Source organism: Rousettus aegyptiacus, unplaced genomic scaffold (assembly GCF_014176215.1).
Source record: "Rousettus aegyptiacus isolate mRouAeg1 unplaced genomic scaffold, mRouAeg1.p scaffold_m13_p_1, whole genome shotgun sequence".
NCBI lineage: Eukaryota > Metazoa > Chordata > Mammalia > Chiroptera > Pteropodidae > Rousettus > Rousettus aegyptiacus.
In genome coordinates, this window is record NW_023416284.1 from 130,745,738 (window position 1) to 130,773,449 (window position 27,712).

General features: G+C 40.7%; 2 protein-coding genes and 1 pseudogene across 11 annotated transcripts in view; 1 reads left to right on the plus strand and 2 right to left on the minus strand.

Annotated features, from left to right (window-relative positions):
- Positions 1-27,712, plus strand: part of ANKRD6 (ankyrin repeat domain 6) — a 187,488-nt gene that overhangs the window by 149,168 nt on the left and 10,608 nt on the right. For all 8 annotated transcript variants that reach the window (XM_016140605.2, XM_016140606.2, XM_036220109.1 and 5 more), the window contains 8 exons: positions 1,082-1,159; positions 5,049-5,153; positions 6,509-6,643; positions 6,972-7,157; positions 7,586-7,738; positions 15,720-15,833; positions 16,519-16,645; positions 17,715-23,117. In XM_016140605.2, the coding sequence (XP_015996091.1) occupies positions 1,082-1,159; positions 5,049-5,153; positions 6,509-6,643; positions 6,972-7,157; positions 7,586-7,738; positions 15,720-15,833; positions 16,519-16,645; positions 17,715-18,286 (1,470 nt within the window). In that variant the 3' untranslated portion in view covers positions 18,287-23,117. The remainder of the gene's footprint in view (positions 1-1,081; positions 1,160-5,048; positions 5,154-6,508; positions 6,644-6,971; positions 7,158-7,585; positions 7,739-15,719; positions 15,834-16,518; positions 16,646-17,714; positions 23,118-27,712) is intronic.
- On the minus strand, positions 12,217-15,324 carry LOC107508645 (annotated as a pseudogene).
- On the minus strand, positions 20,398-25,878 carry LYRM2 (LYR motif containing 2). 3 transcript variants are annotated; one of them, XM_036220112.1, is made up of 3 exons: positions 25,545-25,869; positions 24,745-24,885; positions 20,398-20,820 (listed from the first exon to the last, which is right to left on the minus strand). In XM_036220112.1, the coding sequence occupies exons 1-3, from the start codon at positions 25,587-25,589 to the stop codon at positions 20,755-20,757; spliced, it is 252 nt and encodes an 83-aa protein (XP_036076005.1). In that variant the 5' UTR covers positions 25,590-25,869; the 3' UTR covers positions 20,398-20,754. The 3 variants fall into 3 exon arrangements, with proteins under 3 accessions (XP_036076005.1, XP_015996097.1, XP_015996098.1); XM_016140611.2 differs by lacking the exon at positions 20,398-20,820 and adding an exon at positions 21,534-21,642 and having other exon boundaries at positions 25,545-25,878; XM_016140612.2 differs by lacking the exon at positions 20,398-20,820 and adding an exon at positions 24,205-24,308 and having other exon boundaries at positions 25,545-25,640.

Consider the following 27,712-nt stretch of genomic DNA (forward strand, 5'->3'; position numbering starts at 1 on the left):
GAGTTTTAGCCCCTGGAGCCCTAGGGGGGAACTTGAGTAGACCCTTGCTCTTAGCAGCCCCATGAGTTGGCAGACCCTGAGGGCTGGCTCATCTTTAGACTTCTAGCTGAAGTGAGCACATCCTGGTGTGGAAAGGAAGGTCAGGGATGTCTAAACTGACAAGTCCTCAAAAAAAAAAAAAAAAAAAAATGGCCACATGGCCATCAGATTAATCATCCTAAAATTAACTCCTCTCTCCAAAATCTTATCTCACTCCTGCCTTCTCTCTCAATCTCTCTCCCTCGCCCTCCTCCTTTCCTCTACCTCCCTGACTTTCTCCCCCAGATCCTATAGCAGACACCCGCTTGCCACTTTTTTTTCCTCGAGGTTGGTTTGTAGTCTCTGCACTCCTGAAATAGCACAGACTCGCTGGGGGCAGAGCAGTTGTGTGCATGTCAGGAGAGTTGGGGTGTTGAAGCTGGTGAAGGCTTCTGTATGTAGTTTCCCCCTTCCTCCTCACATTCTAGTCCCTGTATTGGGTGATACCTCATGGTGCTTCTCCCATGATGCCTGGAACACCTTTCCCATCTTTTGAATCTCACTGTTATCAACTCTTGGTTTTTCCCTTAATCTCTCTAGAGCCTCCATTATGGCTATTGCGTCCTAACTGTTTTTCACAATCCAGTTCCTGAGACTCTGCCTGGGTCCTCATCTTCCTTTCCAGGTGTCTTCTCCACTGTTCTCCAGGGAAAATTCATTGCTTGGCTGGATTTTATAAGCTTTTTTGTTTCCTGAACTGAAGTTTTCCTCCTCAATCCCATCTGAATTTTGCCTTCCCTCACCTCTTTCCTAGAAGCATTCCTTGGTGGGCAGTGCCCCAGACCTTTGCCTCTTAGGGCACTTACTGCTCACTTGTTAGCACTTACCCTGTCTAGCTGTGTCCTCAGGTGTGACTTGGCCCTCTTGTTGGGATGAGGCTCAAGAGCTGGGCGGCATCATATGTGTTTTGTTTAGTATGTGCAGAGTTGCTGCCCCAGCTGGGCTATGTGTGTGAAGAGTTGGTGGCCAGTACTCAATTGTCCTTCCTTGTGCCTTTCCTTAGGCAGGACAGACTCCGCTGGAGACTGCCCGCTACCACAATAATCCGGAAGTTGCCCTTCTCCTCACTAAAGCTCCCCAGGTAGGAGTTATTGCAATTTCTATCGTGTTGATTATGTGGGGTTGCAAAGTCATTGGGATTCTCTGCTTGCAATCTACTGAAGCCAATTCGAGTTAACTGAAATAGGGCACTGATGGGCTTACTAACCAGGCAGTGGGTAATGTGGGCACCTGCGCGGGCCTCTGGGTAACCAGAACCAGAGAGACTTCAGGCCTGTTGGGCTGCTCTTCATTCATGGGCATCATTCTGTCCCCACCAGCTTCCTGAATCTAACTTTCTAGCTACTCAGCCAGAGACAAGTTCCAGTTTAAAACATCACAGGAGAGGATTATGACTAGAGAGCTTGGGGGCAAGTGCCTTGAATAAGTGGGACAGAGGCTTTAAGAAGATGGCTGTGTCCATTTGACCATGTGCTCAAGGGGCATTTTCTAGAGAAAGGCAGGAGGAGGGGCCCATTCTGAGCAGACAGTAGTAAATGTCCACTTAAAGGCCATTAAGTACGGTTTAGTTTTCTTTTCTTGTTTATTGAATAATGGTATTTTGGTAATTACTCAATTTTCAGAAAAGATGAGTGATATTATTTGAATTGAAGTTGAAACGATCTAAGTAATAAAGGAATTTAATAGTGATAATTTGTAAGTTAGTCATAATTTCAGCACACTGAAATAACTTTTTGTTTCTTCATATTACCTTCCACAGTCTCATAATTTTTATGTAATTGTGCCTGCAATGTATACATTCTTTTGTATTGTCTGCCCTTTATTCTAACTATAATAGGAAAATGTTCTGCAGTCATCACAATTATTCATCATAATGGAGGCATAGTAGTCTTTTTTATTGCTGTCCGCTATTTTATTAAACCATTTCCTTAATGTGGGACATTCAGGTTATTTCCCTATTGGAGCTATTCTGTGTTACATCACAGCAAGCACTAATTGCTTTTCCACCTTATTCTGGCTAGTGTTGAAAGAAGGAAAAGTGTCAGGGAGCCAGAGGGATGTTCAGACACCAGCTTGCTACCTCGTAGCCCAATCTCAGCCGGCCCAAGGCTCTGCATAGCCTTTATTTAAGTTTTAAAAACATGCCTGATATAACTAGCAGTTTCAGGAAATGGTTAAGATTTTTTTCATTTGCGAAATTGATCACCCCCTTATTTGTGGAGTTGGTCCCTCTCAATGGTCTCTGGAAGTTCGTAGAACTCCTAACAGGCGTAAGTCAATGCTCTTTTGGGAAAAGGCTCCACCTCTCTACTTATTTGCAGAGAAATCAGTGAAATGAATTCATGAATCCTGATAAAAAAAAATGTTAGTCTCTTATGCATTTAAGAGTATGGGATGCTCAATTAGTGTCAGAATCTATCACAGTTATCTGGCATTTCAGCATTTGTCATCCTGATAGAAAGCCAGCCCCATGCTCAGCCATATGAAGGTCATCAAGACTTAGGAGGTGGAGGATCCCCCAGGCACACAAAGACTGATGGGCCTTTGACCCACCTGTTGTTTGTCTTCCAGAGCCCGAGGATCTTAATTCATAGAGAATAAAAGCTTCATCATGGGCAGTTTTCCTATGCGATTCCCATGTAGTGTATCCTTTAAAAAAAGACTTAAGCAAGTTTTTCCATGCCCGTATTGAATAGCAAATAGGATAACATTTTTTGAAAGTTTATTTTATATAATTATATATGCTTAGCCCTATTCTTAACACAAAGAAGAACTTTGGAATATGCATAAAATTATATGCCTGTTGTTCTGTAGTTACAGAAATAGCTTTGCTGTTTGTTTTGTCTGAAATGAGAAATGCCTTGGCACCTTGGCTGACCGTGGAGTTCAGTGGTTCACAGCACACAGAAATATCTAAGGATATTTCTTTCTAAGGTTTAAGATCAGTGTTCCCTGATTTCTGTGAACTGGAAAAGATGGATGACATTTCATTTGGTAGGTGTATGGTTTGCTGAGAGGCCGTAAGCCATGCAAAGTTCTTTTCGCTGGCTAATAACATGGTCTGTGGAGGGAAGTTTTCTGATGATTTGGGGTTTTGGTGACCTCTGAGTGTCACATGTCATTTTTGATTAACGTAGTTCACAGGTGCTTCTGCAAGTCAGTTTCTTGCTGATTCTGGTGGTGTCTGCTGTTCTAAGAGTTGGTAAACCAGACGAGTGACGGGCACTCGTTGCTTCTTTTCATAAGACTCAACCTCTGATGAGTCTAAGTTTAGTTTTAGAAATGGCTCAGTGGAGTGGTTCCTAGACGTTTTTGGTTTAAAGACCCTTTTAAATTTTTAAATATTTTGGAGGCCCACAGAGAGCTTTTCGTTTGTGAGTTTTATCCATCAATAGTTACCATATTTGAAATTCAAGTTGAGAAAGTTAAAGATGTTTGTTTATCCATTTAAAAGTAAGTCTATCTTGTATTAATAGAAATAACATTATTTTGTGCCAAAAGTATTTCTCAAAACAAAAATTGAGAAGTGTAGCATTGTTTTGCATTTTTGCAGATCTCCTTACTGTCTTAAAAGAAGGTAGCAGGATTCTCATCTGTTTCTGCATGCTGTCTATGGCAATGTCATGTATGCAGCTTCCGGAAAATGCCACTGTGCACTTCTGAGAGAACAGCAGTGAACAAGGCCCACATTGTCTTACTATTATGAAAATAATTTTAACCTCATGGACATGGGGTCCCTAGACACTTTCAGAACTGCTGGCTTAGGGGATGAGAATAGGGTTTAAAGTCAGGTTCATTTGCAGGCAGGTCTTGCCAGAGGTTTTCCATTTAGGCGATACCCGCTGCTCGTAGAGGTTCTTTTTGCCGGAATGGTGTCACCTGAACATAATAAACATGAGAAGAAAGTCCGAAACTAAGATGGGACATACTATGCTGAACTTAAGAGAGCTCTAATTTATTTATATAAGATGACAAAATGTTTTATTGAAGAAAGACAGCGTGACCTTGAAAAGTGTTTTCACCTTCTGGACCTCGGTGAAAGGGGCGAACCCTGGAGGTGGGCGTGGGGGGCTGAGGGAAGGGCGTGGAGCTGGGCCAGTGAGGGTTTCCGCCAGCTCAAAGATCTGTGCTCTGTGGTCGAACGTCCTTTGCCATTAGGCAGCTCTGAGGCACTGAGGTGGGTGGGAGGCACCTGACAGTGACTGAGGGTCCAAGGTGTGTGGACCGTCTACTTGGTCTGGGTTAATCCCGACAACTTCACGTTCACATTTGAGAAGACAGAGCACAGGTGTCAGATAACTTGCCCAGAGATCCTGCAGCTAGCTGCTGGTTCCCTTCCCTGGTTCGTAGGACCCCACGTACTCTCGCCTGTGTGTATTCTTCCTCTGCTCTAAAGGGCAGACCAAATGCTGCCTTTTGGGGAAGAGATTCCTGCCCTGTGGTTGGTACCATGGATCATAGATACATTTCAATCATTTTTAATTAAATTGGTTACGACTTGGATATGGTTTGGCTGAGAGAAAATCTGATGGGCTACTTTGGGTCGAATGTAACAAAATAGTGAGTGAGACTGCACCTGGTACAGGTCTGCTGCATTGCACAGCTCCCGGGGACGCCATTCCTGTCCTTGCCTGTGAATGGTGCTCCCTGGAGCTAAGCCGTGCACAGCCTGCACACGGCTATGTAGCTGCTCCAGCCAGGCACATAAATGCCTGTTGTTATTGTCATTTCCAATTGTTATTGTAAGTTCCTCAAGGTCAGGGACAATGTCCTACCACCTCCAGGCCCCTAACATGCCCAGCACAAGACCTAGGAGGCATAGCAGGTGGTCTGAGATGCTCGTTTGATGTGAATGCTCAGTCTCTCTCACTAGGCTGGAAGTTCCGTTAGGTCAGAGCCCCAAGCCCAAGGAGAATTCTTTCATGCCGCTGCTGCACACCACTTGTAACAGTGCCTCTTGCCTCTTTCAGGTCTTGCGCTTCAGTCGTGGACGGAGCCTGAGGAAAAAAAGAGAGAGGCTCAAGGAAGAGAGGAGAGCTCAGTCTGTGCCAAGAGATGAGGTGGCACAAAGCAAGGTGGGGGGTAGCCCTCCCGCCCCTCCCCTACTCCACCCGCCAGAGGGTGGAAAACTATCTCCCAGCTTCCTCGGGGTCCATCTGGTGACTGCTGCGCCCTCCCCTGTCTCTTCTTTCCATGGGGTTCTTCAAGCTATTGTCAGTCTTTCCCCCTTCAGCTTCATGTCCGCCACCCCTCCACCCCTCCAAGATTTCAAACCGTGTGCCCGTGTGTGTATTGCCCGTCTTTCCCAGCACACTTGTGCGGGTGTAGTTACTAGCCCCGTGTATCGATGGCCTTGCCGTTACCAAGTGGACAGCGCAGCCTCTCTGACACCGTGCCCTTCATTGTGTAGAGCAATGTGTTTTCAAAGTGTGGTGTCCAACACTCTCACCTCTGGGACGTCATTAGAAATGCAGAAATTTGGGTCTCTCCTTGGACCCACTGGATGAGAAACTGGGATGGGGCCCAGTAATCAGTGGTTGAACCAGGTGATTCTGATGTGGACTATAAAGTTTAGACCCATTGGCATAGGTTGCTTCCTCTATTTCTGCTTAGGGAATGGACTGAGGCCGTGCAAGCCCATGTGACTCCTTTGCGCAAATTAGAAAAAGATGCCCCCTAGGTAAACAAGCCCAGCACAGGGCACATATGGTGTATAGAGCCCAAGCTGGATTTCAGCTCCCTCTGCCCCACTCACCCTCTTGGCTACATGCCCTTGTGCAGTAAACAGCTTGTACAGCTGTACACAAGCATCCCTGGAATGAACCGTGCCTTTTCAGCTCTCCCAGAAGGAAGGAGACTAGGATAGAGAGGTAACTTTGGACACACAAAATTTTATACCAAGTACTTATTCTTCTGCCTGCTATTTCAAATCCTCGTATCCATTTTCAGGGTTAAGACGTTGTAACTCTGATTATGTTTCTCTGTGTGAATTGTACATATTGATTTATAAAAGTTCTCACAAGAACCAGAAACAAGTTTTCTCGTGTCAGAGGGTTTTCTCCACTATGACTTGTGAGGGTCCAAGTTCAAAACCAGTGGGCTGATTTTTTTTGTTGAAATACAGAAGACCAGAAATCTCTAATGCTAAGGTGTTCTGTATGTGGTAGTTTCTTGAAGTTCACATAGAATTAAACCTAAGATGTTTAATTTGGCACCTAATAAATAAAAGCTAAATCTTCGACTGACTAGGAGAAGCATACATGTTTAGTTAAGACCACCAGGCAGTGCCCCTTATGTCTGAAATTTGTCATTGGCAAAAATTCCTATGGGTCCTGTAATAGTTGGAGTCTTGCAAACAGTTTTTTTACACCATTAGTAAAAAAGGCCAAGGGGCAAGTAGAACAGGTTTCTGGGCTTTTTTCCTCTCTAGGGAAGTGTCTCTGCAGGAGACACCCCTAGCAGTGAACAGGCTGCACCCAGAAAAGAAGAGGCCAGAGAAGATTTCCTGTCCGCCTCCCCAGAGCCCCAGGCAAAGGACAACAGGCGGAGAAAGTCAAGGCCCAAGGTCAGGAGGCACGTGAAAGCAGCCGAGAGAGGGCTGGGAGGCCGGTTGGCACAGGGCCCTGGGATAGCGTCATGTCCAAGAGCAAAAACACCACTTCACTCGGCTGGCTGATTTGGAGCCAGAGCACAGAAATTAAATCTGATTAACTTCAGACTCAAGGTTAGCGTGCTGGTATATTTCTCTGGACATACGGTGCTTAGAGTAGAATGCTATGAGATGAAGCAAGGTGGGATCTTTGCCCAAAAGTGAGTGAGATGGAGCCATTGGCTGGGCGTTCATCTTGCAGATGTCACAGGGCTCAGGGGTGTTGTCTCTTCCTCTGCCACAGGTGTCAGCATTTTCTGACCCTACCCCACCTGCAGACCAACAGCCTGGACACCAGAAGAACTTGCATGCTCATACTCACCCTAAAAAGAAGCCCAGGCATCGATGTTCATCTCCACCCCCTCCCCACGAGTTCAGAGCGTACCAGCTCTACACGCTGTACCGGGGCAAGGACGGGAAAGTGATGCAGGTACCTGCCGAGCCCTGTCAGGACACAGTGCCGTAGTCCTTAAGCAGGATTGTCTGTTTAACACTTTCTGGGGCTAATCTCGACTTTAGGCATTGGTTTAAGGGATGAGCTTTGAAGAGAAAGCGGATGGCCCACCCTATCCACGCAGTGCTGATACACTCCTGTCACTCAGGCCCAGGCAAACAGAAGGGTCACTTTTCTTAGAGGACATCTCGAGGCCCGGAGTAGGTAAAAGCCTGAGCATCGAGAATCTTCCTAGTACCCACTGGGCCCAACACTCAGCCTATGGAACATTCCACAGTTTATGACAGCGCTGAGTCTGTCTCCATCATCTGTACCCACCGCTGTACTGACATGATGGGTACTCACAACCGATCTGTTGAAGGAACAAATGAGATGGATTGGTTCCTCTTTTGTTTCTCTCCTAGGCCCCGATAAATGGTTGTCGATGTGAACCCCTAATCAACAAACTGGAGAATCAGTTGGAGGCTACTGTGGAGGAGATCAAAGCGGAGCTGGGGTCGGTTCAGGATAAAGTGAACACTAAGCTGGGGCATATGGAGAATAGGACCCAGCACCAAGTAAGCGAGTCACGCAGCCGCCTCCTTGCGAGGTGTTCTGGTAGGAAATGGTGATCGGAAGACACTTCCCTCGCCCTGCTGTTTTGCAGGCTCCACCCTGAGCACCCCACGGGCTGACAGGGAGGAGGCCTGCTCACGGGACTTCTTTAAAGCCCGCTCATTTACATTTGTAAAGGACACGTCTAAAGTGCTTCCGATGATAAAAAGTGATAGATGCCCATTACAGAGCATTTTTTTAAAATATGAAAATTAGAAAGGAAAATAAATCACCTGCGAGCCCACTATGCTGAAAAAGCACTATTCCTACTTGGGTTTATTTTCTTCCAGTCTTTTTCTATGTTTATATGCTCTATACCCCTTTCCTGCTGCACACAGGTATTTTTTTCCTCTTCTCAACTTTTTTTGAAAATTCTCAAATATACGGAAAGGTCGAAATAATAAATGAACGCTCGCCCACCCTCCGCCGAGACTCAGCCGGTCGCCAGTGCGCGGCCACATCTGCGCTGCGTCTCTCCCGCCCACCCTTTCCCTGGCCGAACTGTTTGAGATTTAGCCTCAGACTGTCCTGACTTCACCGCTAAATACTTCAGAGTGCATCGACTATGTACGAGGATTTTCACCTTTCTGACACAATACCATTATGACGTCTGAGAAAATTAACGATAATTGCATAATATCCAGTTCATATTCAGATTTTCTCAGTTCTCCCAAAATGTTTTTTTATAGCTGGTTTTTGTTGTTAATTTCAGCCCGGGAGCCGGAACATCTTTTGCGCATTTGTGTTATGTCTCTGGTCTTAATCTAAAACAGTCTCCAATTCCTTCTTTCAGCTGTTTATTCCTTCTGTAATATTAACTTTTTTTTCATTTAAAATTTATTTATTTTAATTAGTTTCAAGTATACAGTACATTGGTTAGACATTTACATAGTTCATAAAACGATCCCCTCAATTGCTTCCTCCCTCCTCTGGCCCTCCACCTAGCTAACATATTAAGCTAACTGCATTCCCTATGCCGTGCTCCCCATCCCCATGGCCAGCTATCAGCTACTAATTTGTACTTCTTTAACCCTTCACCCCATTCTCCCATCCCCCTAAGCCCCCTCCCCTCTGTCCATCACCAAATTGTCCACTATATTTGTGAGTCTGGTTTTGATTAATTATTTTCGTTCCTTAGATTCTGCATATAAGTGAGATCATATGGTATTTATCTTTCTCTGTCTGACTTATTTCACTCACCATAATAACCTCTAGGTCCCTCCATGTTGTTACAAGTGGTAGGATTTTATTTTTTTGAAAGGCTGAGTAATATTCCATTGTATATATGAACCATAATTTCTTTATCCAGTCGTCTATTGATGGGCATTTACGTTGATTCCATATCTTGGCTATTGTAAATTGTGCTGCCATGAATATTGGGGTGCATAGATCTTTACAAATTATTGTTTCCGTTTTCTTTGGATAAATGCCAAGAAGTGAAAATGCTGGGTCAAAAGGTATATCCATTTTTTTTTTTTGAGGAACCTCCATACTGTTTTCCATAGCAACTGTACCCATTTGCAATCCCACCAACAATGTATGAGGGTTCCCTTTTCTGCGCACCCTTGCCAACACTTACTGTTTTTTTTGATTCATTGATGATAGCCATTCTGACAGGTGTGAGGTGATATCTCATTGTGGTTTTAATTTGCATTTCTCTGTTGATAAGCAACCTTGAGCATCTTTTCATATGTCTGTTAGCCATCTCTATTTCCTCTTTGGAGAAGTACCTGTTCATGTCTTAATTGGATTGTTTGTTTTTTTTGTCGTTGAGTTGTATGAGTTCTTTATAAATTTTGGTTATTAACCTCTTATCATATGTATCATTAGTGAACATCTTCTCCCAGATAGTCAGTTGTCTTTTTGTTTCGTTGATGGTTTCCTTTGCCGTACAAAAACTTTTTAGTTTGATGTAGTCCCATTTGTTTGTTTTTTCTTTTGTGTCCCTTGCCCGAGGAGCTATATCTGAAAAGAAATTCCTGTTAGTAATATCAGAGAGTTTACTGCCTATGTTTTCTTCTAAAAGTTTTATGGTTTCGGGTCTCACATTTCAGTCTTTAATTCATTTTGAGTCTGTTCTCATATACGGTATAAGAAGATGGTCCAGCTCCCTTTTTTTTTTTTTTTAATGTATCCAATTTTCCCAATACCATTTATTGAAGAGACTGTCTTTACCCCACTGTATATTCTTACCTCCTTTGTCATATATTAAGTGAGCATATATCCATGGATTTTTTTTTTCTGGGCTCTTTATTCTGTTCTGTTGATCAATGTATCTCTCTTTATGCCAGTACCATGCTGTTCTGATTACTGTAGCCATGTACTATTATTTAATATCAGGTAGTGTGATACCTCCAACTTTATTCTTTCTCAAGATTGCCATGGCTATTCAGGATTTTTTAATGGCTCCATATAAATTGTAAGATGTGTTTTAGCTCTCTGAAAAATGCCATTAGTATTTTGATAGGGATTGCATTGAATCTATAGGTCGCTTTGGGTATTATGGCCATTTTAATGATGTTGATTATTCCTACCCATGAACACGGTATATGCTTCCATTTATTTGTATCTCCTTCAATTTCTTTTTTCAACGATGTATAATTTTTTGAAAACAGGTCTTCTACCTTCTTGATTAATTTTATTCCTAGGTATTTTATAGTTTTAGATGCAATTGTAAATGGGATTGTTTCCTTAATTTCTCTTTCTGAAAGTTCATCATTGCTGTATAAAAATGCCACTGACTTCTGAATATTTATTTTGTAACCTGCCATTTTACTGAATTCATTGATCAGTTCTAATAGTTTTTTGGTGGAATCTTTAGAGTTTTCTCTATATAGTATCATGGCATTGGCAAATAACAAGAGTTTTACTTCTTCCTATCCTATTTGGATGCCTTTTATTTCTCTTTCTTGCCTTATTGCTGTGGCTGAGACTTCCAATATAATGTTGAAGAGGAGTGGTCAAAATGGGCATCCTTGTCTTCCTGATCTTAAGGAAAAATGCTTTTAGCCCTTCTCCATTGAGTATGATGTTAACAATAGGTTTGATATGTATGGCCTTTATTATGTTGAGGTATGTTCCCTCTATTGCTACTTTACTGAGAGATTTTATCATAAATGGATGCTGGATATTGTTGAATGCTTTTTCTGTATCTATCGATATGATCATATGGTTTTTATCTTCTGATTTGTTAAGATGGTGTATCACATTAATTGATTTGTGGATATTGAACTAACCTTGCATCCCAGGAACAAATCCAACTTGGTGTATGATATTTTTAATGTGTTGCTGAATTCGGTTTGCTAATATTTTGTTGAGGATTTTTGCATCAATGTTCTTAAGAGATATTGGCTTATAGTTTTCTATTTTTGTAATGTCTTTGGTTTTGGAATCAAGGTAATGGTGGTCTCATAAAAGGAGTTAGGGATCCTTCCCTCTTCTTGATTTTTTTTGTAATAGTTTGAGAAGAATAGGTTATCATTCTTTGAATGTTTGGCAAAATTTGCCTATGAGGCAATCTGGTCCAGGACTTTTTTTGGGTGGGGGGGGGCAGTTTTTGATTACTGATTCTATTTCTTTGGTGGTAATCTATTGGTTCAGATTTTCTGTTTCTTCATGACTCAGTCTTGGGAGATTGTATGTTTCTGGGAATGTGTCCATTTCTTCCAGATTGTCCAATTTGTTGATGCATAATTGCTCCTAGTATTTTCTTATCCATTGTATTTCCGTGGAGTCCATGGTTATTTCTCCTTTCATTTCTGATTTTATTTGAGTCTCTCTTCTCCTTGATGAGTCTGGCTAAGGGTCTGTCAATTTTGTTTATCCTTTCAAAGAACAAGGTCTTAGTTTCATTAATCTTTTGTATTTTTCTAGACTCTATTGCATTTATTTCTGCTCTGATCTTTATTATTTCCTTCCTTCTATTCACTTTGGGCTTTGTTTGCTGTTTTTTTTTTTTCTAGTTCTTTTAAGTGTAAGGTTAGATTGTTTATTTGAGCTTTTTCTTGTCTCTTGAGGTAGGCCTGTAGTGCTATAAATTTTTCTCTTAGGACTGCTTTTGCCGAGTCCCAAAGATTTTGAGTCATGTTTTTATTTTCATTTGTCTCTAGGTATCTTTTGATTTCTTCCTTGATCTCATTAATAATCCATTCGTTGTTTAGTAGGATGTTATTTAGCCTCCATGTGTATTTTCTAGTTTTTGTAGTTGATTTCTAGTTTCATACCATTGTGATCAGAGAAGATGGACAATATGATTTCAGTCTTCTTAAATTTATTGAGACTTGTTTTGTATCCTAATATGTGGTCAGTCTATCCTAGAATATATTCCATGTGCACTTGAGAAGAATGTATATTTTGCTGCTTTAGGGTAAAATGCTCTGAAAATATCTCTTAAGTCCATCTGTTCTAGTGTGTCTTTTAGGCCCATGGTTTCCTTGTTGATTCTTTGCCTGGAAGATCTGGCTAGTGGTGTCAATGGGGTGTCAAAGTCTCCTACTATGAGTGTATTACTATTGATCTCTCCTTTTATGTCAGTCAATAACTGCTTTATGTATGTAAGTGCTCCTATCTTGGGTCCATATATGTTTACTAGGGTTACATCCTCTTGATTTATTGATCCCTTTATTATGTAATTCCCTTTTTTATCTCTTATTATAGCCTTTGTTTTAACGTCTTTTTTATCTGATGTAAGTATTGCTACCATGGCTTTTTTATGTAATGTTAACTTTTTAAAGTGTCCAGGCCATTTGTTTTATAGGATGGTCTATATTCTGGATTTTTCTGATAGTTTCTTTGTGGTATTATTTAACTGGTTTGTCTATCCCTGTATTTTCTATAAACTGAAAGCAGGTCTGGAGCAGTGGTTCTTTTTCAGACCAGCAGTATCAGCATCATCTGGGCACTTGTGGGCGAAAATACAAATTCTTGGGCCTCATTCTAGACCTACTGGATTTAATTGTGAATAAAACTTTGGGGGCAGTGTCTGCTGTGTTTCAGCAAGACTTTCAGGTGATGCTAGTGCACCTAAAGTCTGAGAACCATTGATCTAGATGCTTATTTAGGTTCAGGTTAAATACTTTTGGCAAGAATGCTTCATAGTTAATGGTATGAACTTCAGATGACATCCTATCAGGAAGCACATAATGTCAGGAAACCCCAACTCACGATGGTCAGTAGGACAACTTGGCCAAGCTGGTCACTACTATCTCTGCTTTGTAAATTAGTAAGAAGTGTATGATGGATGTAATTTTTAAATACAAAAAATACTTTAAAAAACCTTAAACACATCAACACATCTATGTTGGAAAAAACATTCCGCTGTGCAGAACTATGTACCATAGTGATACTCCTTAGAGATCCCTTCCATTCCTGGCTTGGTGTATTTTCCCACAGGTTTTCTCTTTTATAGACAGTAACCTACATAATTATCACTTTTAAACAAAAATGCAACCATGCTGTGGTGTTTTGTTTTGTTTTCGTAGGTTACTTTTAAATTTAGTAATATGTCTTAGACATGTTGAGATATGGCATACTTTTTAATGGTGGTGTACTACTCCTGTGTGTGGAGGTATACACACAATTATGCTTCCTGCTTTAACTTTATATCATGAGTGTTTTCCCATGTCCTTGGTTGGCTTCATATTCTAGCATGTTAATAAAACATAGTTTACTTAACCATTTCTTTTTGTTAGACTTTTAAGTTGCTTATAATTTTTCACTCACATAATGCTATGATGAGCATTCTTGTGCATTAACTTTTTTTTTTTTTTTCCACAATGAACACCTTTATTACAGGAGCTAAGACAGGAGGAGGGTTTATTTGCCTTTCCGGGACTTGATTTTCCTCAGAACTCCAGCTCCTTGCCCGCTAGGACATAGCCATCTGCTCAGCCACACTAGCCTAGTCTTGAAGCGATGCATGCAAGAAGCTCGCCCTGCTGGAACTGCTCCTCTAGAAGACTGCTGACTTTGTCGTTCTTTTTCCTTTCATCATATTTCTTCTGAATGTTCTTTGATTGTTTTTTGTTTAAAATCTCTTCCTTCTCAGGAGTCAGCTCTGCCCCCTTCTTGTGGCCCAGGGGCCATGCAGAGCAGAACTGGTACCACTGTGGGTGGTAGCGTGTGCTGTCAGGGAGCACGATGCAGTCCTTTCCTACGGCCTGGGTGCAGACCAATCCATTGTTGGATGCATTGTAGACAACATCCATAATCCTTGTTTTGTGCATATAGCACTTAGAGTCCCAGGAGAAGTTCCCCACGTCCAGCCTCAAGGTGTGGTACTTCTTGCTGCCTCCCCGGACCTAGACTGTGTGTATGCGGTGGGGGCCAGTCTTAGTGTTCGCAGCGGGGCGTCCAGCTCATATTTTCGCTTCTTGTGGTAGGACTTTCTCTTGTCCTCAGTCTTGTGGCACTTGTGGCAGTTGTCCGGAAAGATGCCCGTGGCTCGGCATAAACTTTTGATTGCTTCTCAGATTATTGGATCAGAATTAGAATAAGCCCAAAGTTAAGAATATGTTTAAGGCTCTTGATAATTATTGGTGAACTACTTAATAGAAAGGTTGGACCAATTTATATCCTACCAGCAGTGTTTGAGTTTCTGTTTCAAATCTTTGTCATCATATAATGTTACTAATTTCTTAAGTTTCTGCTAAATTAAGGGCATTTAGTTGTGTAATTCTTATTTCCTTGTTTGTTGGTATAGTGAACATTTTTAAGGTTTATTTGCTATTTGCATATAGTGGAAAGCCCATTTAAGGGATCTTTTCTTGGAGCCATCATGTATTGAGTAAGACCATTTTGTGAATAAAACCCCACGTCACATAGCCTAAGCCCAAAGAGGAGTGCATTAGGTTAATGCTAAGATGTCTCAAAGACTCTGGATCAAGGAAGGTGACAGACTGGGGTCTAGAATCGTAGTGCTAATTCCAAATTGCAGGGAAAGGACTCAGGCTTAGCATGAGTTGGGTGCTCCTGTCTAAACCAGTCTACTGTACCCCAGAAACAAAGCTGTGTATCAACATGGTTGCTCTTGGCAGGGCCCTCTGCACAGGGGATAATGAGGGGAGAGCAGGGCAATCTTAGAAAACAGATCAGTTCACAGAAAAACATGAGGGCTGCAGAGGCAAAACAGAAGGTGCTCACTGCATCTCCGGAACTGATGCTTCTCTTTATTTTTCAAAATCTGAGTGTGGAATGTCTTGAATGTCTCTGACAGGAGAGGAGCTCACACAGTCAGCCCTCGTGAGCTGGCTCCCACTGACAATAGTTCCTCTCTCTTCTTTGAATCTTGTTAAAGCAGTGAAAATTTAGCCCTACTGGGTGTTAGGGCTAGAGGAAATGTCAAAACGAGGTGGGGACTCAGGCAGGCACGTGATTGAAAGGCGGCAGTCTTTGGTTCTCTGAAGTAGTCCCTTTGAACTCCTTCCACAGCCGTCTTCTTACTTACTTTGACTACTTTAATGAAGCACCAAGAGGTTCGTTTGCTGGGAAAGCTGAATAAAAGTCCTGAGTATTCAGCTTCTTTCACCACTTTTTGGGCAGCCGCTAACATCTAAAAAGGAGGAGAATAGCTCCATACTTTTAGAAATAGTTTCTCCTTTCAATCATGGTCTTGGAAATACTGTTCTGAGATCTATAAAATTTTTCTTTTAACTATAAGATCTGCAATGGCTCAAGCTTCATATTTGCTGTATATTCATAGTCTCTTAAATCCTTTGGGGACTTTAACAAATGAGAAAAAGAAACACTGGCCTACATAGAAACCTGCTCAGGAATTCTGAAAAATGAGAGTTCCATGAATACTGTATGAAAATAGAATGAGGAGTGAAGGTTTGCTTGCATTCTCTCTGGTCCCTGTTTGGTACCCAAGGTCCCCTCTGGAGCCAAGAGACAAGGGCCCCTCCTTAGATCATCTCAGTCATGCACTGTTTGCCCATTGAATTCTAGATACGTGTTCTGGACAAGCTGATGGTTGAGAGACTCTCAGCAGAGAGAACGGAGTGCCTGAACCGCCTGCAACAGCACTCAGACATGGAGAAGCATGAGGGAGAGAAACGACAGGTGAACACCAGCATCTGTCAACCCTTAACTGGTGATTTACCACACATCTCCAGAGTTAAAAGATGCAGACATGTCATTGAAAACTCAGAGGCTGCGGTCCCCTGCAAGTGTTTGCATTACGTAGCATGCCATTTGTGTAACTCTGAAATGAAAATAGGAAAGAAGCTGTAGTTCAGTTCATGTTTGTTGCTGAATATGCCTGCCATAGGTGGAGACTAAACCGTTTATAGAACATGCTGGGGAAAATGTGATGTCTAACCTGAATCAATTCTATATATTGTGCATTCGTTTGGCCATGACTCTGTTGCACAGATTTATTTCCTGCCCTCAGAAAATCTATGGTCTACCCAAGACAACAGACATGAAACGAGCACTTGTGAGTTCATGCTTCTGAACAACCAGAAATGCTTGCTTGGGAAGACTTGGGAAGCTCTGGGTGTTCAAGCCGAACGTGACTCTAAGTCACTTAATGAAGAATATAGATAGTATCAGCCTGGGTGTTAGGAATCTCGCTCTACGGAGGACAAGCAGCAAAGGGCTTGTGGCCTGTGGGAGGGTGGATTATCTACACCTTTGGGCTTGTCAAGATGGTATTCTCAACGAACATAATTAAAATGTCCATCCTTGATGCTTTAATTCATAAGCTATGTATCAGACTCACCTGATTATTTCGTGTGTCTTTTAGATGTCCTTGGTGGAGGAATTAAAAACGTGGTGCATGTTAAAGATCCAGAATCTGGAACTGAAGCTTTCTGGAGATTCCAGGGCCTCTAGGGCTAAGTCCACACCATCTACTTGCGAGTCCTCTACAGGTAACCCACGGGTAGAGATGGAGAGCGCCATTCCATCCAAAGGTGGTGAAACCCCCAAGTCATGTTCTCTCCTGCAACAAAGGCAGCCCATACGACAGCGCTGTGGAAAACAACTGGATTGCAGAGTAAATGAGGGCAAGGGTCGTGTTTTCCTTACTGCTGGATACTGAGTTCCTAGGCAGCAATAAAGCACTCCTGTTTAAGTGTTCAGAAATATTTGAATGAAGGAATAAAAAAATTGTTGGTGTGATATCAGTGCTTCAGGTACTGTATCGATGGTGTCAGAGTGGACCCCAAAGATGAGGGTTGGTGAATGGACATCTGCCTACTCAACAGGACACTTGCCCCATTCCCCTTTCTCCACAGTGATTGACCTTTTACCTTTTCCAACTCTGTAAAACCTCATTAAACAGCAGCAGATTGAAGCTGCCTCAGGTGCTAGGTAAGAGATGCTTTGAGCAAAACATCTTTACATTGACCACAGTGATTACCCTCAATGATGATATCCAGGGTCTTACTAATTACGCCTCTGTCGGGGATTTTGGTTGTCAAGCATTTTATGTTACTACAGACTATCTTGAATTGTGGTTTTAGCTCCTTGGTGCCCCTAACAATGGGGAAGATTCTTGGTTATGGAGCTTGGCCTGGAGCTCTGGGTGTGGAGAATAGGACCAGCTTCAGTCAAGGAACTAGTAACTGGGGCTGTGGCGTAGAATGAGGATATTCATTCTCATCAACTGCCCATTTGTTTTGAGACACTTGGTGAGCTGCGTCATCCTTAGCAATCAGGAAATGGTACCCAGAGCTTTCTAGGGTAGATTGAGATAGGCTAAAGGAGAGGCCAAAACTTTTTTGACTTATATGCCATCAGCATGACTAACACAGTATCTACGAAAGCCCTGACAAGCCAAAATGGGAGAGAAGCAGAAGGAAGGACAGGGGAGAAGTTGCACATTGTGCTTGGTGATTGGCAAGGCTGGTGTTTTACAGGATTCTCAGGATTCTCAAATGCTGACCCACAGCCATGTGACTGGATTTGCTCTGACTTGTGTTTTCCTTCCCAAACCAGGTGTGGATCCATCAGTGGTGACTGCAGGTCCAGTAGCGGCTTCTGACAGTTCCCCTCAGGTGGTTAGGCCCAAGGAAAAGGCCCTCAACTCCACTGTTACCCACAGACTCCAGCAGGAGCTGTCTTCTTCAGACTGTACGGGCTCCCGGCTGAGGAATGTCAAGGTCCAGACAGCCCTGCTACCCTTGAAAGAGGCGGCCAGATGTGATCAGCAGGCTGGACCCTGTGTAGACAGAGGCACCCAAACTAAGAAGTCTGGGAAGAGTGGGCAGACAAGGCATCGAGCCCAGCAACCAGCACCCAGCACCTCCTGTGGGCAGCCGCCACCAACAACAGGCAGTGAGCAGAGTGCCTCTCACATTCGAGACACCTCCCAAGCTCTGGAGATTACCCAGTATTTTTTTGAGGCTGTCGCTACCCAGATGGAAAAGTGGTATGAAAGGAAGATTGAAGAAGCACGAAGTCAAGCCAGTCAGAAAGCCCAGCAAGACAAGGCCACGCTGAAGGAACATATTAAAAGTTTAGAAGAGGAGCTTGCTAAACTGAGGACTAAGGTGCAGAAGGAGAATTAGGACCTGGGAAGTGGCATAGGAAAAGATGCCTGAGGATTTCTAGTTTTGCAACTGCAGGATAACTATGCCCAAGGTGTCAGTTACAGTGCATGTAGCAGACTTGCCTTTAAAAAAAAAAATCACCGATATCTAAAATGTGCCAGCTACATGTTTTCTATGCCCTGAAGTTATGAAGACTTCAACAATTAAACTGAATCCAGGGGAAGCTTGCTTAGTTTTGGGTTTCATTACAAACTTAAAACCTCATTCCAAGTTCATCTGAAGTTCAAAAGCTCAGATTAAGCAAGCCACTAAGAAACTGAATGACGTGAGCCTCAACTCTAAAATTTAGGATGTACTAAATAATATAAATCAAAAGCAAGAAAAAAAGTTAATCCCTTATGAACTCAAATCAAGTAGTCATTCACATAAACACACCTGCTGTGCCTAGACAAGAGTATCTTTCTGTTAAGAGCTGAAACTGAGATGTGCCATACTCTCTCAAATGTATAATTCTCAAAGTGCTGACATTTCAACCAGGTGAAACTTACCAAATAGATTTTGAGATTTTCATGATGTCACAAGATCCAGTATATCTGAAAAGAAAATGTTTTGAAAAGCCAGAGTGTATTGAAATAATGGGTAATTGACTAGTAGCACTGGGAATGTTTGTTAGTAATGAACTCAAGTGAGAAAGGTTCACATCATTTGGTCATAGTTTCTGTATTTTCAGCGAAAATATAGAAATACTACAATAGATTAATACTAGTGATTTTAAAGCACATTAATGGAAAAAAGCATTCATTTAGTAATTACCAAATCATCTTAAGTATCTTTCTGAATTTGAGATTATTGGTCTGCATTTTATAAAGAAATGAGGCTCTTTCTGGAAGGTATTTCATTTTTAATAGAGTTCTGTCATTGAGGAACCTCAAAAGCTTTCCACTGCTTTGCAGTGACTATGTCAAGGTAAATCAACGCCTTGATTTAGACCCCACCATGTGCAACTTCACGCTCCCTAAGGATTTTATTCTCTGCTCTGTGGAATACACCAAGTTGTAAAAGCAGCTCAGGTGTGTTGAAACTTTGAACTTTATCTTCCAAACTTCTTGTCCCTTGGAATGTGGGACTATATTCACCTCCTCAAAATTCCATGTGTGTATAAAAACCTCAGTTCTATTTCTAGAAACACAGGAACTAAGGAAAGATTGTTATTTTGACTAAAATGTTGCTCATTGAGCCAAAGAGAAAAGAATGACTTTTTGACTTGGAAACACCCAGAAAAATAAAGTATGCTGTTAGTCTCTGTTTTGTGCCTACCAAGCTCACAGTTGTTTTTGTTTTCTTAATAATGAAAATCTGTGGGTATAGACATTCCTAATAAAGGCAGGTGTATGTCAGCATTACAGAATCTAGATAGGGAATTAATTTGTTCTCTCGAGCTTTTTTCATGTTTGTAAGCTTGTCTTGTTCTCAACTGCTATGTAGGTAGATGGTTCTTCCCCAGAGACTCTTCAGGTTGCTAAATGTTGAAGCACTTTTCTCTTTCCATTTCCCTGTGTGTTCCTAATGCAGAATCACAGAATCGTAGAGCTCGATGGTACCTTCAGAGTACTTTGGGGGGAATTATTTTGATTATATGACTCCAGAAGTATTTTGATAATGTGCCACCAGAAGCAGGCAGCGTATTGTGAACTGGATATTTTTGTCAGTCACAGGGAAGAGATTAGAGAGAATGAGGTCAAATGTACCTAGTCTGCAGATTACATGGATCTCGTCTCTCCCTCCCTCTGTCTTAGATGAGAAAACCTATAATAGAGACAAGATAATAAAACAGGGTCAGGTCAGCCTCCTAACCCAAACAGATGGCAGCATCTCAAGCCCAATGTCATAGCTTTTTAAACAAGTGTTTGGTCTGTTTTTGTTCCTGTCAGAAACTCAACTATGGGTCTGATGTTTATTTTTCCTTTTTCCCTTGTGCTAACTGCTAAAATGAGCAAATGCCATGGAAGTGCTTTTCCAGAGAAGCGGAACTATTAACAATTTATATTTTGTCATGTAGGTCGTGTTTCAGACTGAGGCCGGAACTTTCAATAGCTGTGGGGAAAATGATGTAAAATACATGAAAGCTGTACAATATCGCAATGTTTTTTTAATTGTTCTCGCATTGAGTATAGTAAATGTCTGTGATAGGCTGAATATTAGTTTCAGTCTTGACTTTGGGAGCGCAAAATAAAGGAAGTGATGTTTTCATGTTTATACCTTCTTTTTTTCAGTAAGCGTTGAGGTATGTTATCTTCTATTTAATATTTTTATCGCTTTGAATTTGTGTATCTCTTCCAAGCATTAGACATGGTTCTCGAAACTATGAATATTATATTCCTTATTTAAAACATGAAAGTGTTAATATTTTGTTGAGCTTACATTTTCATTTTTGTAGCTGACCAAATTTTATGGTTCCTAAAAGAGTGCCTTCACCCAGTCACACTTCACCATGTTTCCATAAAAGTATAATTTAAAGACATCTGCTTTAAAGTAGAGATCAGGTGAACTACCTGAAAAAAAAAAAAAAAAAGCCAGTTGTAACATGGAAAGATTTCTCAGTGCAAGCTTAAACAAATGTTGAAACTGTTGACCCTTTGGAAAATACTTAACAAAAGAGAAAGATAAAACATTACTCGTAATTTTATGCAGGCAAAGATAATGTTTTTGACTAACAAATTGTTCCTAAAAGCTAAATATATTTTTTCTTGTGATATAAAAGCCAATCAGCTTGACAAACCAGTTTTAAAAAACTGAAGACCTTTTAGAATAAGAAAAAACATTAAAATTTTTTTTAGAATTTTATTTAAGGGGGAATATTCTTTTCCTGCAGTAAGTCAAATATTGTGACAAAGTGCGAATTAAATCCATGAGACAAAAGTAAGACACAGTAAAGCACTTTTACTACAAAAAAGAATGGGTAAAAAGTGATTTGCTCTTCTTAGTAAACATAATTTAATTTATACTAATTTCTCAAATGCCTGACTCAAGTGAAGAAACAGCATATAATAATTTCTAGTTCGGCAAAGAATGACAATTTGCTTTTGATCTAGTGTGGGCCTAATTCTGCATAATCCCAATTTTTTCTCCCAAGGTAGATGTGAACTGCTTCCTTGGTTTTCTTTTACTAGCATTTTCCTTCATGAAAGATAAATTTAGGTAAGTGTGGGTCTCTACCTCTTAGCCTCTCCTGAGTATCTGCTGGTAAAACTTACAATACTTACACCAGGAAATATGTTCTGCTTTCCTCAAATATCAGAAAGTTGTCTGTCTCTGCAGACACATTCACAGTAATGCCTGTGCTGTGAATTTAAAGTTTCCAACACAATGGTACACTTAAAAGGGGGAAATGACACAAGGACAGTCATATGTTAATAAATACCCTTAGCCACTTCTTGTTTGTTGTAAAGCTTTTATATTTAAAATTTTAATATAAAAATACTGACTTATTGTTAGTTTAAATACATAAGCTGAGCATTCAAATTTAAACTTTAGGAACAAAACTTTCACATTCAAACAAGAGTACAGTTTACAGAGAACACCCAGGAAGGTAATTTGTCTAATCTAGAATATTGATAAAAATAATGAATAAAATGTTTCACCAGCAGTTCTGTTATGGCCAGCATCTTAAGGAACATAGTTCCATAGGTGAGAAGAAACTGCTAAATCTACTTAGGCTAAACAGAGTTCGCCTTTAATTCAGTCAGGATAATCAGAGCACATAAGTGAACAAATAAAATTAAGCCGTTCTGTAGAGACAAAGGTAAAAGGCTATTATAATCTTCTGCAAGATAAATTTTCAGTGTTTTACTCACTTTCAAAAAATGAACAAAAAATCCTCGGTTTTCTTAGTTTTTGGCATTTGCATTTTGCAAATTCAAATCATAATTGCTTTTACATCTTCCACTGCTAGGAAGAACATCACCAAGTCACTGACTTTTACACCTCATAGAAGGATGATTTTTAGCTTTGAGAGTTTAGATTTACTAGAGACAGCATGTATTTGAGTTTGTATGTTAATCATGCTACACAAAGAATATTTCTAAAATGTTATATATGTGTAGAAACTTTGCTTTTTTTCATCAGTTGGCTTTGCTGTAGATTAACATACATCTTTATAAAAATCTGAAAATTGTCTCATGCAAACATTTTGAATTAGCAGATTACCCTTTAGAAGGGTATTCAGAATTATTTTGTCCTGTGGGCTCTGAGGTTGTGTGACATGGAGGTGGACCCTGGCAATGTAGGGCATTGACATGCCACCATCAGCACACAGTCCAATACTAGACACCATTTTTAATTCAGCATAATTTTTCATATATCTTTCAGGTGCTGATCAGATTCGTGGAGTAACCTTTTAGATCTGTTCTGTAGATGAACAGAGGACTTTGGTCTGCAGGTCTGCCAATCCCAGCCTCTTACCACAGGCTTTCACTTTCAGCAAATTAACTGTGTTATACATCTGGTCTCTTTCAAAAGTGTCTCCAGTGTATTCTTCAAACTGCTTTTTCCTGTCATGGATGGAGAACCTACTGCACTGAGGGGGCTTTCCTAATTTATTTTACTTCTACATAGATAGGTGATTGCATTAGTTTCATCCAGTAGTTGCCTTTTCTTTTGGTAAATGCTGCAAGGTGTTCATTAAGTTGCTCTTTCTCTTCCCTTCCCAGCAAAGATCTAGATTCCCAGTGGTGGTCTTTTCAGAGAGCCCTCAGAATGTCAGATCGTGGCACATCTGAAGAACACACCTCAATAACCCTGAGGGTAATACAGAAGGACTTTTCAAGAAAGTTCCAGTATATCTCCTGAGGTCAGTACACTCCAATCCTACATCTCATACTGTTTTTCAAAATAGCATTATTGAGTTATACAATGTTACATGTCAATTATATCTCAATTTAAAAATTTTAAAAAGAAACCCAGCTTTATTGAGGTATAATTCACATGATCGATGTAAAGTGTACATTTCAATGGATTTTAGTATTTTCACATACAGTATATTTTGGTGTGCAACCAACACCAAAATCTAACTTTAGAATAGTTTCATTACCCAAAAAAGAAACTCCATATAAACAGTTACTCTCCCTTCTACCCACAGCCCTAGGCAACCAATAATCTTTCTGCCTATTCTACACATTTTGTATAAATGGAATCAGACAGTATGTAATCTTTTGTGATGGGTGTCTTTCACTTACTGTTTTCAAGGTTCAACCATGTGTAGCATGTATCAGTATTCCACTCCTTTTTATTGCTGAATCATATGGATATACCACATTTTATTTAGCCATTTTATCAGTTGGTAGACATTTGGATCGTTTCTACTTTTTGGCTATTATGAATTCATGGAGCTGTGAACATTTGTGCACAAGTTTTTCGTAGATTTATGTTTTCAGTTCTTGTGGTTATAACCATAGGAGTAGACCTGCTGAATCGGGTTACTATATTTAACCTTTTGAGCAATGGTCTGTTTTCCAAAGTGGATATACTATTTTATGTTTCCACCAGCAAGGTATGAGGGTTCCAATTTCTCCATCTTCACCAATGTTTGTTATCTCCCTTTTAAAATACAGCCATTCCAGTGGATGTTTAGTATCTCACTGTGGTTTTGATTTGCATTACCCTGGTGGATAATAGTGTTGTGTATCTTTTTATGTGCTAAACTGTCGTACTGGTTTTTGCTCCTTAGAAAAACTGCTGACAAATCCAGGATCATTTTCAAAATACAGAGTTACGTTTTTGGGTGCTAAGGCAATTGTTCTGATGCGCTTTTCTTTGCTCTCGGTGACATGCCATGCTCTATGTTCTGATATTTTGCCTGAGTACTGTATATACAGTTTAGCTTGGCTTTAGGCTGCCCATTGTTAATCCTAAATTCAATAAAAAACACAGAGACTGAAAATCTTTCAGAATAATGTTACAATTAAGATTTTGCTAGAGCAAGTGTTTTTTCTAACTCCTTGAGCTGCATATTGCCTTGTGTAATCATCATCCGGATTGTATCCTGTGGAAGAAAGTGAAACCTGGTCACTGTTTTACCTGGTTATACAAGGTACAGCCCTACCATTTTATTATAGTCAAGAACCAATACTGGGATTTGGAACTGCTGCATATCAGGAAAGCCAAAAGCTAACAATTAGAGGTGCACAGTGTCTGGCATGCCTTCATATGCCCGAGTCATATGTCCCAAACCATCATGCTGTAATATTTGTAATCTTTTCATATGTGTGTGTGTGGTTTGACAAAAATCAGGTGATGCTAGTGTAGAGTGTACATAAAGTATTATTTAAGAAAGTGGAAAATCAGTAACATTAAGAGCAATGATCAAGATATACCATCTCAGTGAAATTTATATTCCAGATGTCTATTAAATATTTTTAAAAAATCACTAATCAATTCAAAAGGGTCAGGACCTGTCCTCACCATAATCTTGTTCTCACCTCTTCTGTGGCACTTTTGTTTCTTTTGAATTCTTCCCTTGCCCAGTCCTTCAGGTATTTGCGATCAGAATCATTTGGAACTTGCCGAATTGCTTGCAAAATCCTTCTGTAGAGAAGAAGAACTTGCTGTCTTCTCAAGAACTGCACAGGGGAAGAAAAATGGCAGTTACAACTGCACAATCCACATCCCAGAGGGCTCTACTTTAGCATACTAACTTGTAACCAGATGACTTCTTTTTGGGCCTCAGTTTTTAAAAGAACTATATATATATATATGTATGTATTATATAAGACAAGTTTATTTGGGCTGTTTGCTTACTCCTCTGTTAAACATAAGAACCCTTAAAGAACTCACTAGGCAGAAAAAGGGCTACTAGGCTCCTGGAAACTGTAACCACAGTAACAGCACTTTTTCTAAATTAACGCAGTTAACCCCTTGGTAACCTCATTTGCTCTTTACCATAGCTCAGAACTATAGGCAGAGAAGTTTTTACCGTTGCCACTGGGCAGCTAAGGCATTAGGGCTCCATGAGATCTAGAGGCTGGCCTGCTGTTTGCATCCAGGACTGGAAGACAGGTTTCTGCCTCCCCCGCCCTTCCCCGTACCCCGCCCATCCAGTTGACCCTAGTGGAAAGCCCCACCCTCTCCGGCCCATGCCAATCACCGAGGGAGCTCGTGCAGGGTCACCCGCCCCAGGCGCTCCCCAGACCTACTCCGTAGACTGGGTGTAGGGAGAGACGCAGAATTGAGCTCAGACCCGGGAAAGCTGTCCTACAAGGCCCACGAGAACAGCTGGTACCTGCTTTAGCGTTAACGTCGCTGGGGGTAAGCGGGAAGTAGCCATGTCCTCCAGACAGCGTGGCCCACTAGAGCCACAGTGCGCAGGAGCGGAAGTGGAGCAATGACCAGGGGGTGGGGCGAGCTCGGTTTCCTGGGAGATCGCCTGCGGATTGTGTGCCCGCCTGGGGTGCTGGGCAGTCAGTCATGATTGAAGCCCATGGGTTTGGAACCAGTTATGAGCTCTGTAGCCCTGGGCAATTTGACTTGTCTTAGTCCAAGTTTTCTCACCTCTAAAGTGAGATAATTCCTGTATCAGAGACTGTTATGATAATGAAATAGAAATGGTAAGGCATATAGCAGATCCTAGCACATGGTTGTGAGTTTCGTTAAGTGGAAGTTGTTTTTTGGAGGTGATGCGGGGGCGGGGGGGGGTGTCGGATATTTTAGTGTATTCCTTTTGAGCTTCTTAAATGTGCATAGGTAGAAATACTATAAGTTTAAATGTTAATTTCTTTGAAAATTTGCATCCTGCTCCTTTGTCTTTTTTTTTTTTTTTTTAAATCATTTTCATCCTCCTCTTTTCTATTGCAGTCGTTTCCCCTGCGGCGCCTTTGCAGTCTTCATGAGCTTCATTGGTTACCAGGTTTTAAGGGCTGCCCCCATTGCACCTTTAAAATTTTTGTATCACAAATAACAAGGAACTGAACATCTCTATGCTTTAAGATCTTATTTTCTCATAGTTATTTTGTCCTCCCCACAATACACACAAGCCCTGAGGTTATGTGAGATTAGTGAATCTTTGCTATATAACGTTTCCAAATAGGATTGTTCCGAATTAAATACAGCCCAAAATGTTCAATTACCCATTGCTTCGCTGTTTGGAATCTTTGGTGCTTCTTTCTCATAGTGGTCTGGCTACTTCTCCTGGCCTGTTTCCTCATCTGGAAGTGAGATGATAGCATCAGCCTCAGAGTTGTAGTGTATATAATGCACTGAGAACAGGACCTGGCACATCTGAAGTACTCTAATGAGCTTTTTTGAATATTACCAGGCTCTACGGCCATGCCACCCTGAATGTGCGCAATCTCATCTGAATATTACCAGGCTAACTCCATAAACACTTTTCAAAATTTGTCTAATTAGCAACAGCAATTCATTGCTGATTTTTTTCTTCTAAATATTAGCAGTTAACTATCCCTTGCCACTTTTGTATATTGTCATGACTTTGGTCCGTTAATGCTGCTCAAGACTTTTGTCCTAATTTTATGTGGGCTGTTTGCCTGTTTTTTATTTGTCCTTTATATAGCTTTAAGTTTCTATACAATGCTTTTTTTCTTAAGGCTTTTCAATTTCATCTCTCCTTAAGAACCTTGTAATTCTTTTAAGTTACTGTTTATCATTATTTTAAAAATATTTTCTCCATCTAGAAATTTAGATTTATGGCATGATGTGGATATAAATTCTTTTCCAGCTGCTAAACTAATTTCAGCATCATTTAAAAAATAATTTATCCTCTTTCTAGCTTTTGATGTCCATATGGTAAATTCTTTTAGGACTTCAATAATCTGTTCAGGTATTTCTTCTGGATCTATCATACCGCTCTTAAATTTTGTTGTTTTATTATTTGGCAGGAATACTCCTCCTGTAGTTTCCTATAAGAATCTTCCATTATTAATGTTCTGTATGAACTTTAGAAATGTTTTGTATCATTTCCCTCTAAATCATCTTAGGGTCTTTATTAAAATTTTGGTAGTGCTGAATCTATAAATTAATAAATATGTGAGAACAGATATTTTAAAACTATTTTTCTTACCATCCAGAAACATTCTCTATGGTAGACAGTGGTAATACTGTCATGAGTCATATGTTTTCTATCCTTAGCCTCATGCTTTGGGCAGGAATGCTTTTTTTTTTTTTTTTTTTTTAAACATATACGTCTAATGTAGTATTACAGGTAACATCAAGGTTCATTCCATGGGAGCTCATTCTTCCTGGAGGGCTTATCTGAGGTAGGTGTTTGTCAGAAAGGCAAAGTAGGTAAGAGAATTCCAAAGAATGCATGGACACTGGCAGATTCTAGGACCTCTATGGTTTGCAGGGAGAGAAGGGACAGCATAGTCAGGTCACGCGAAGAAGCAGTGAATAGTGTTTTCTAAAAACAGGGACCTCTGGAGGAACTTTTGAAAG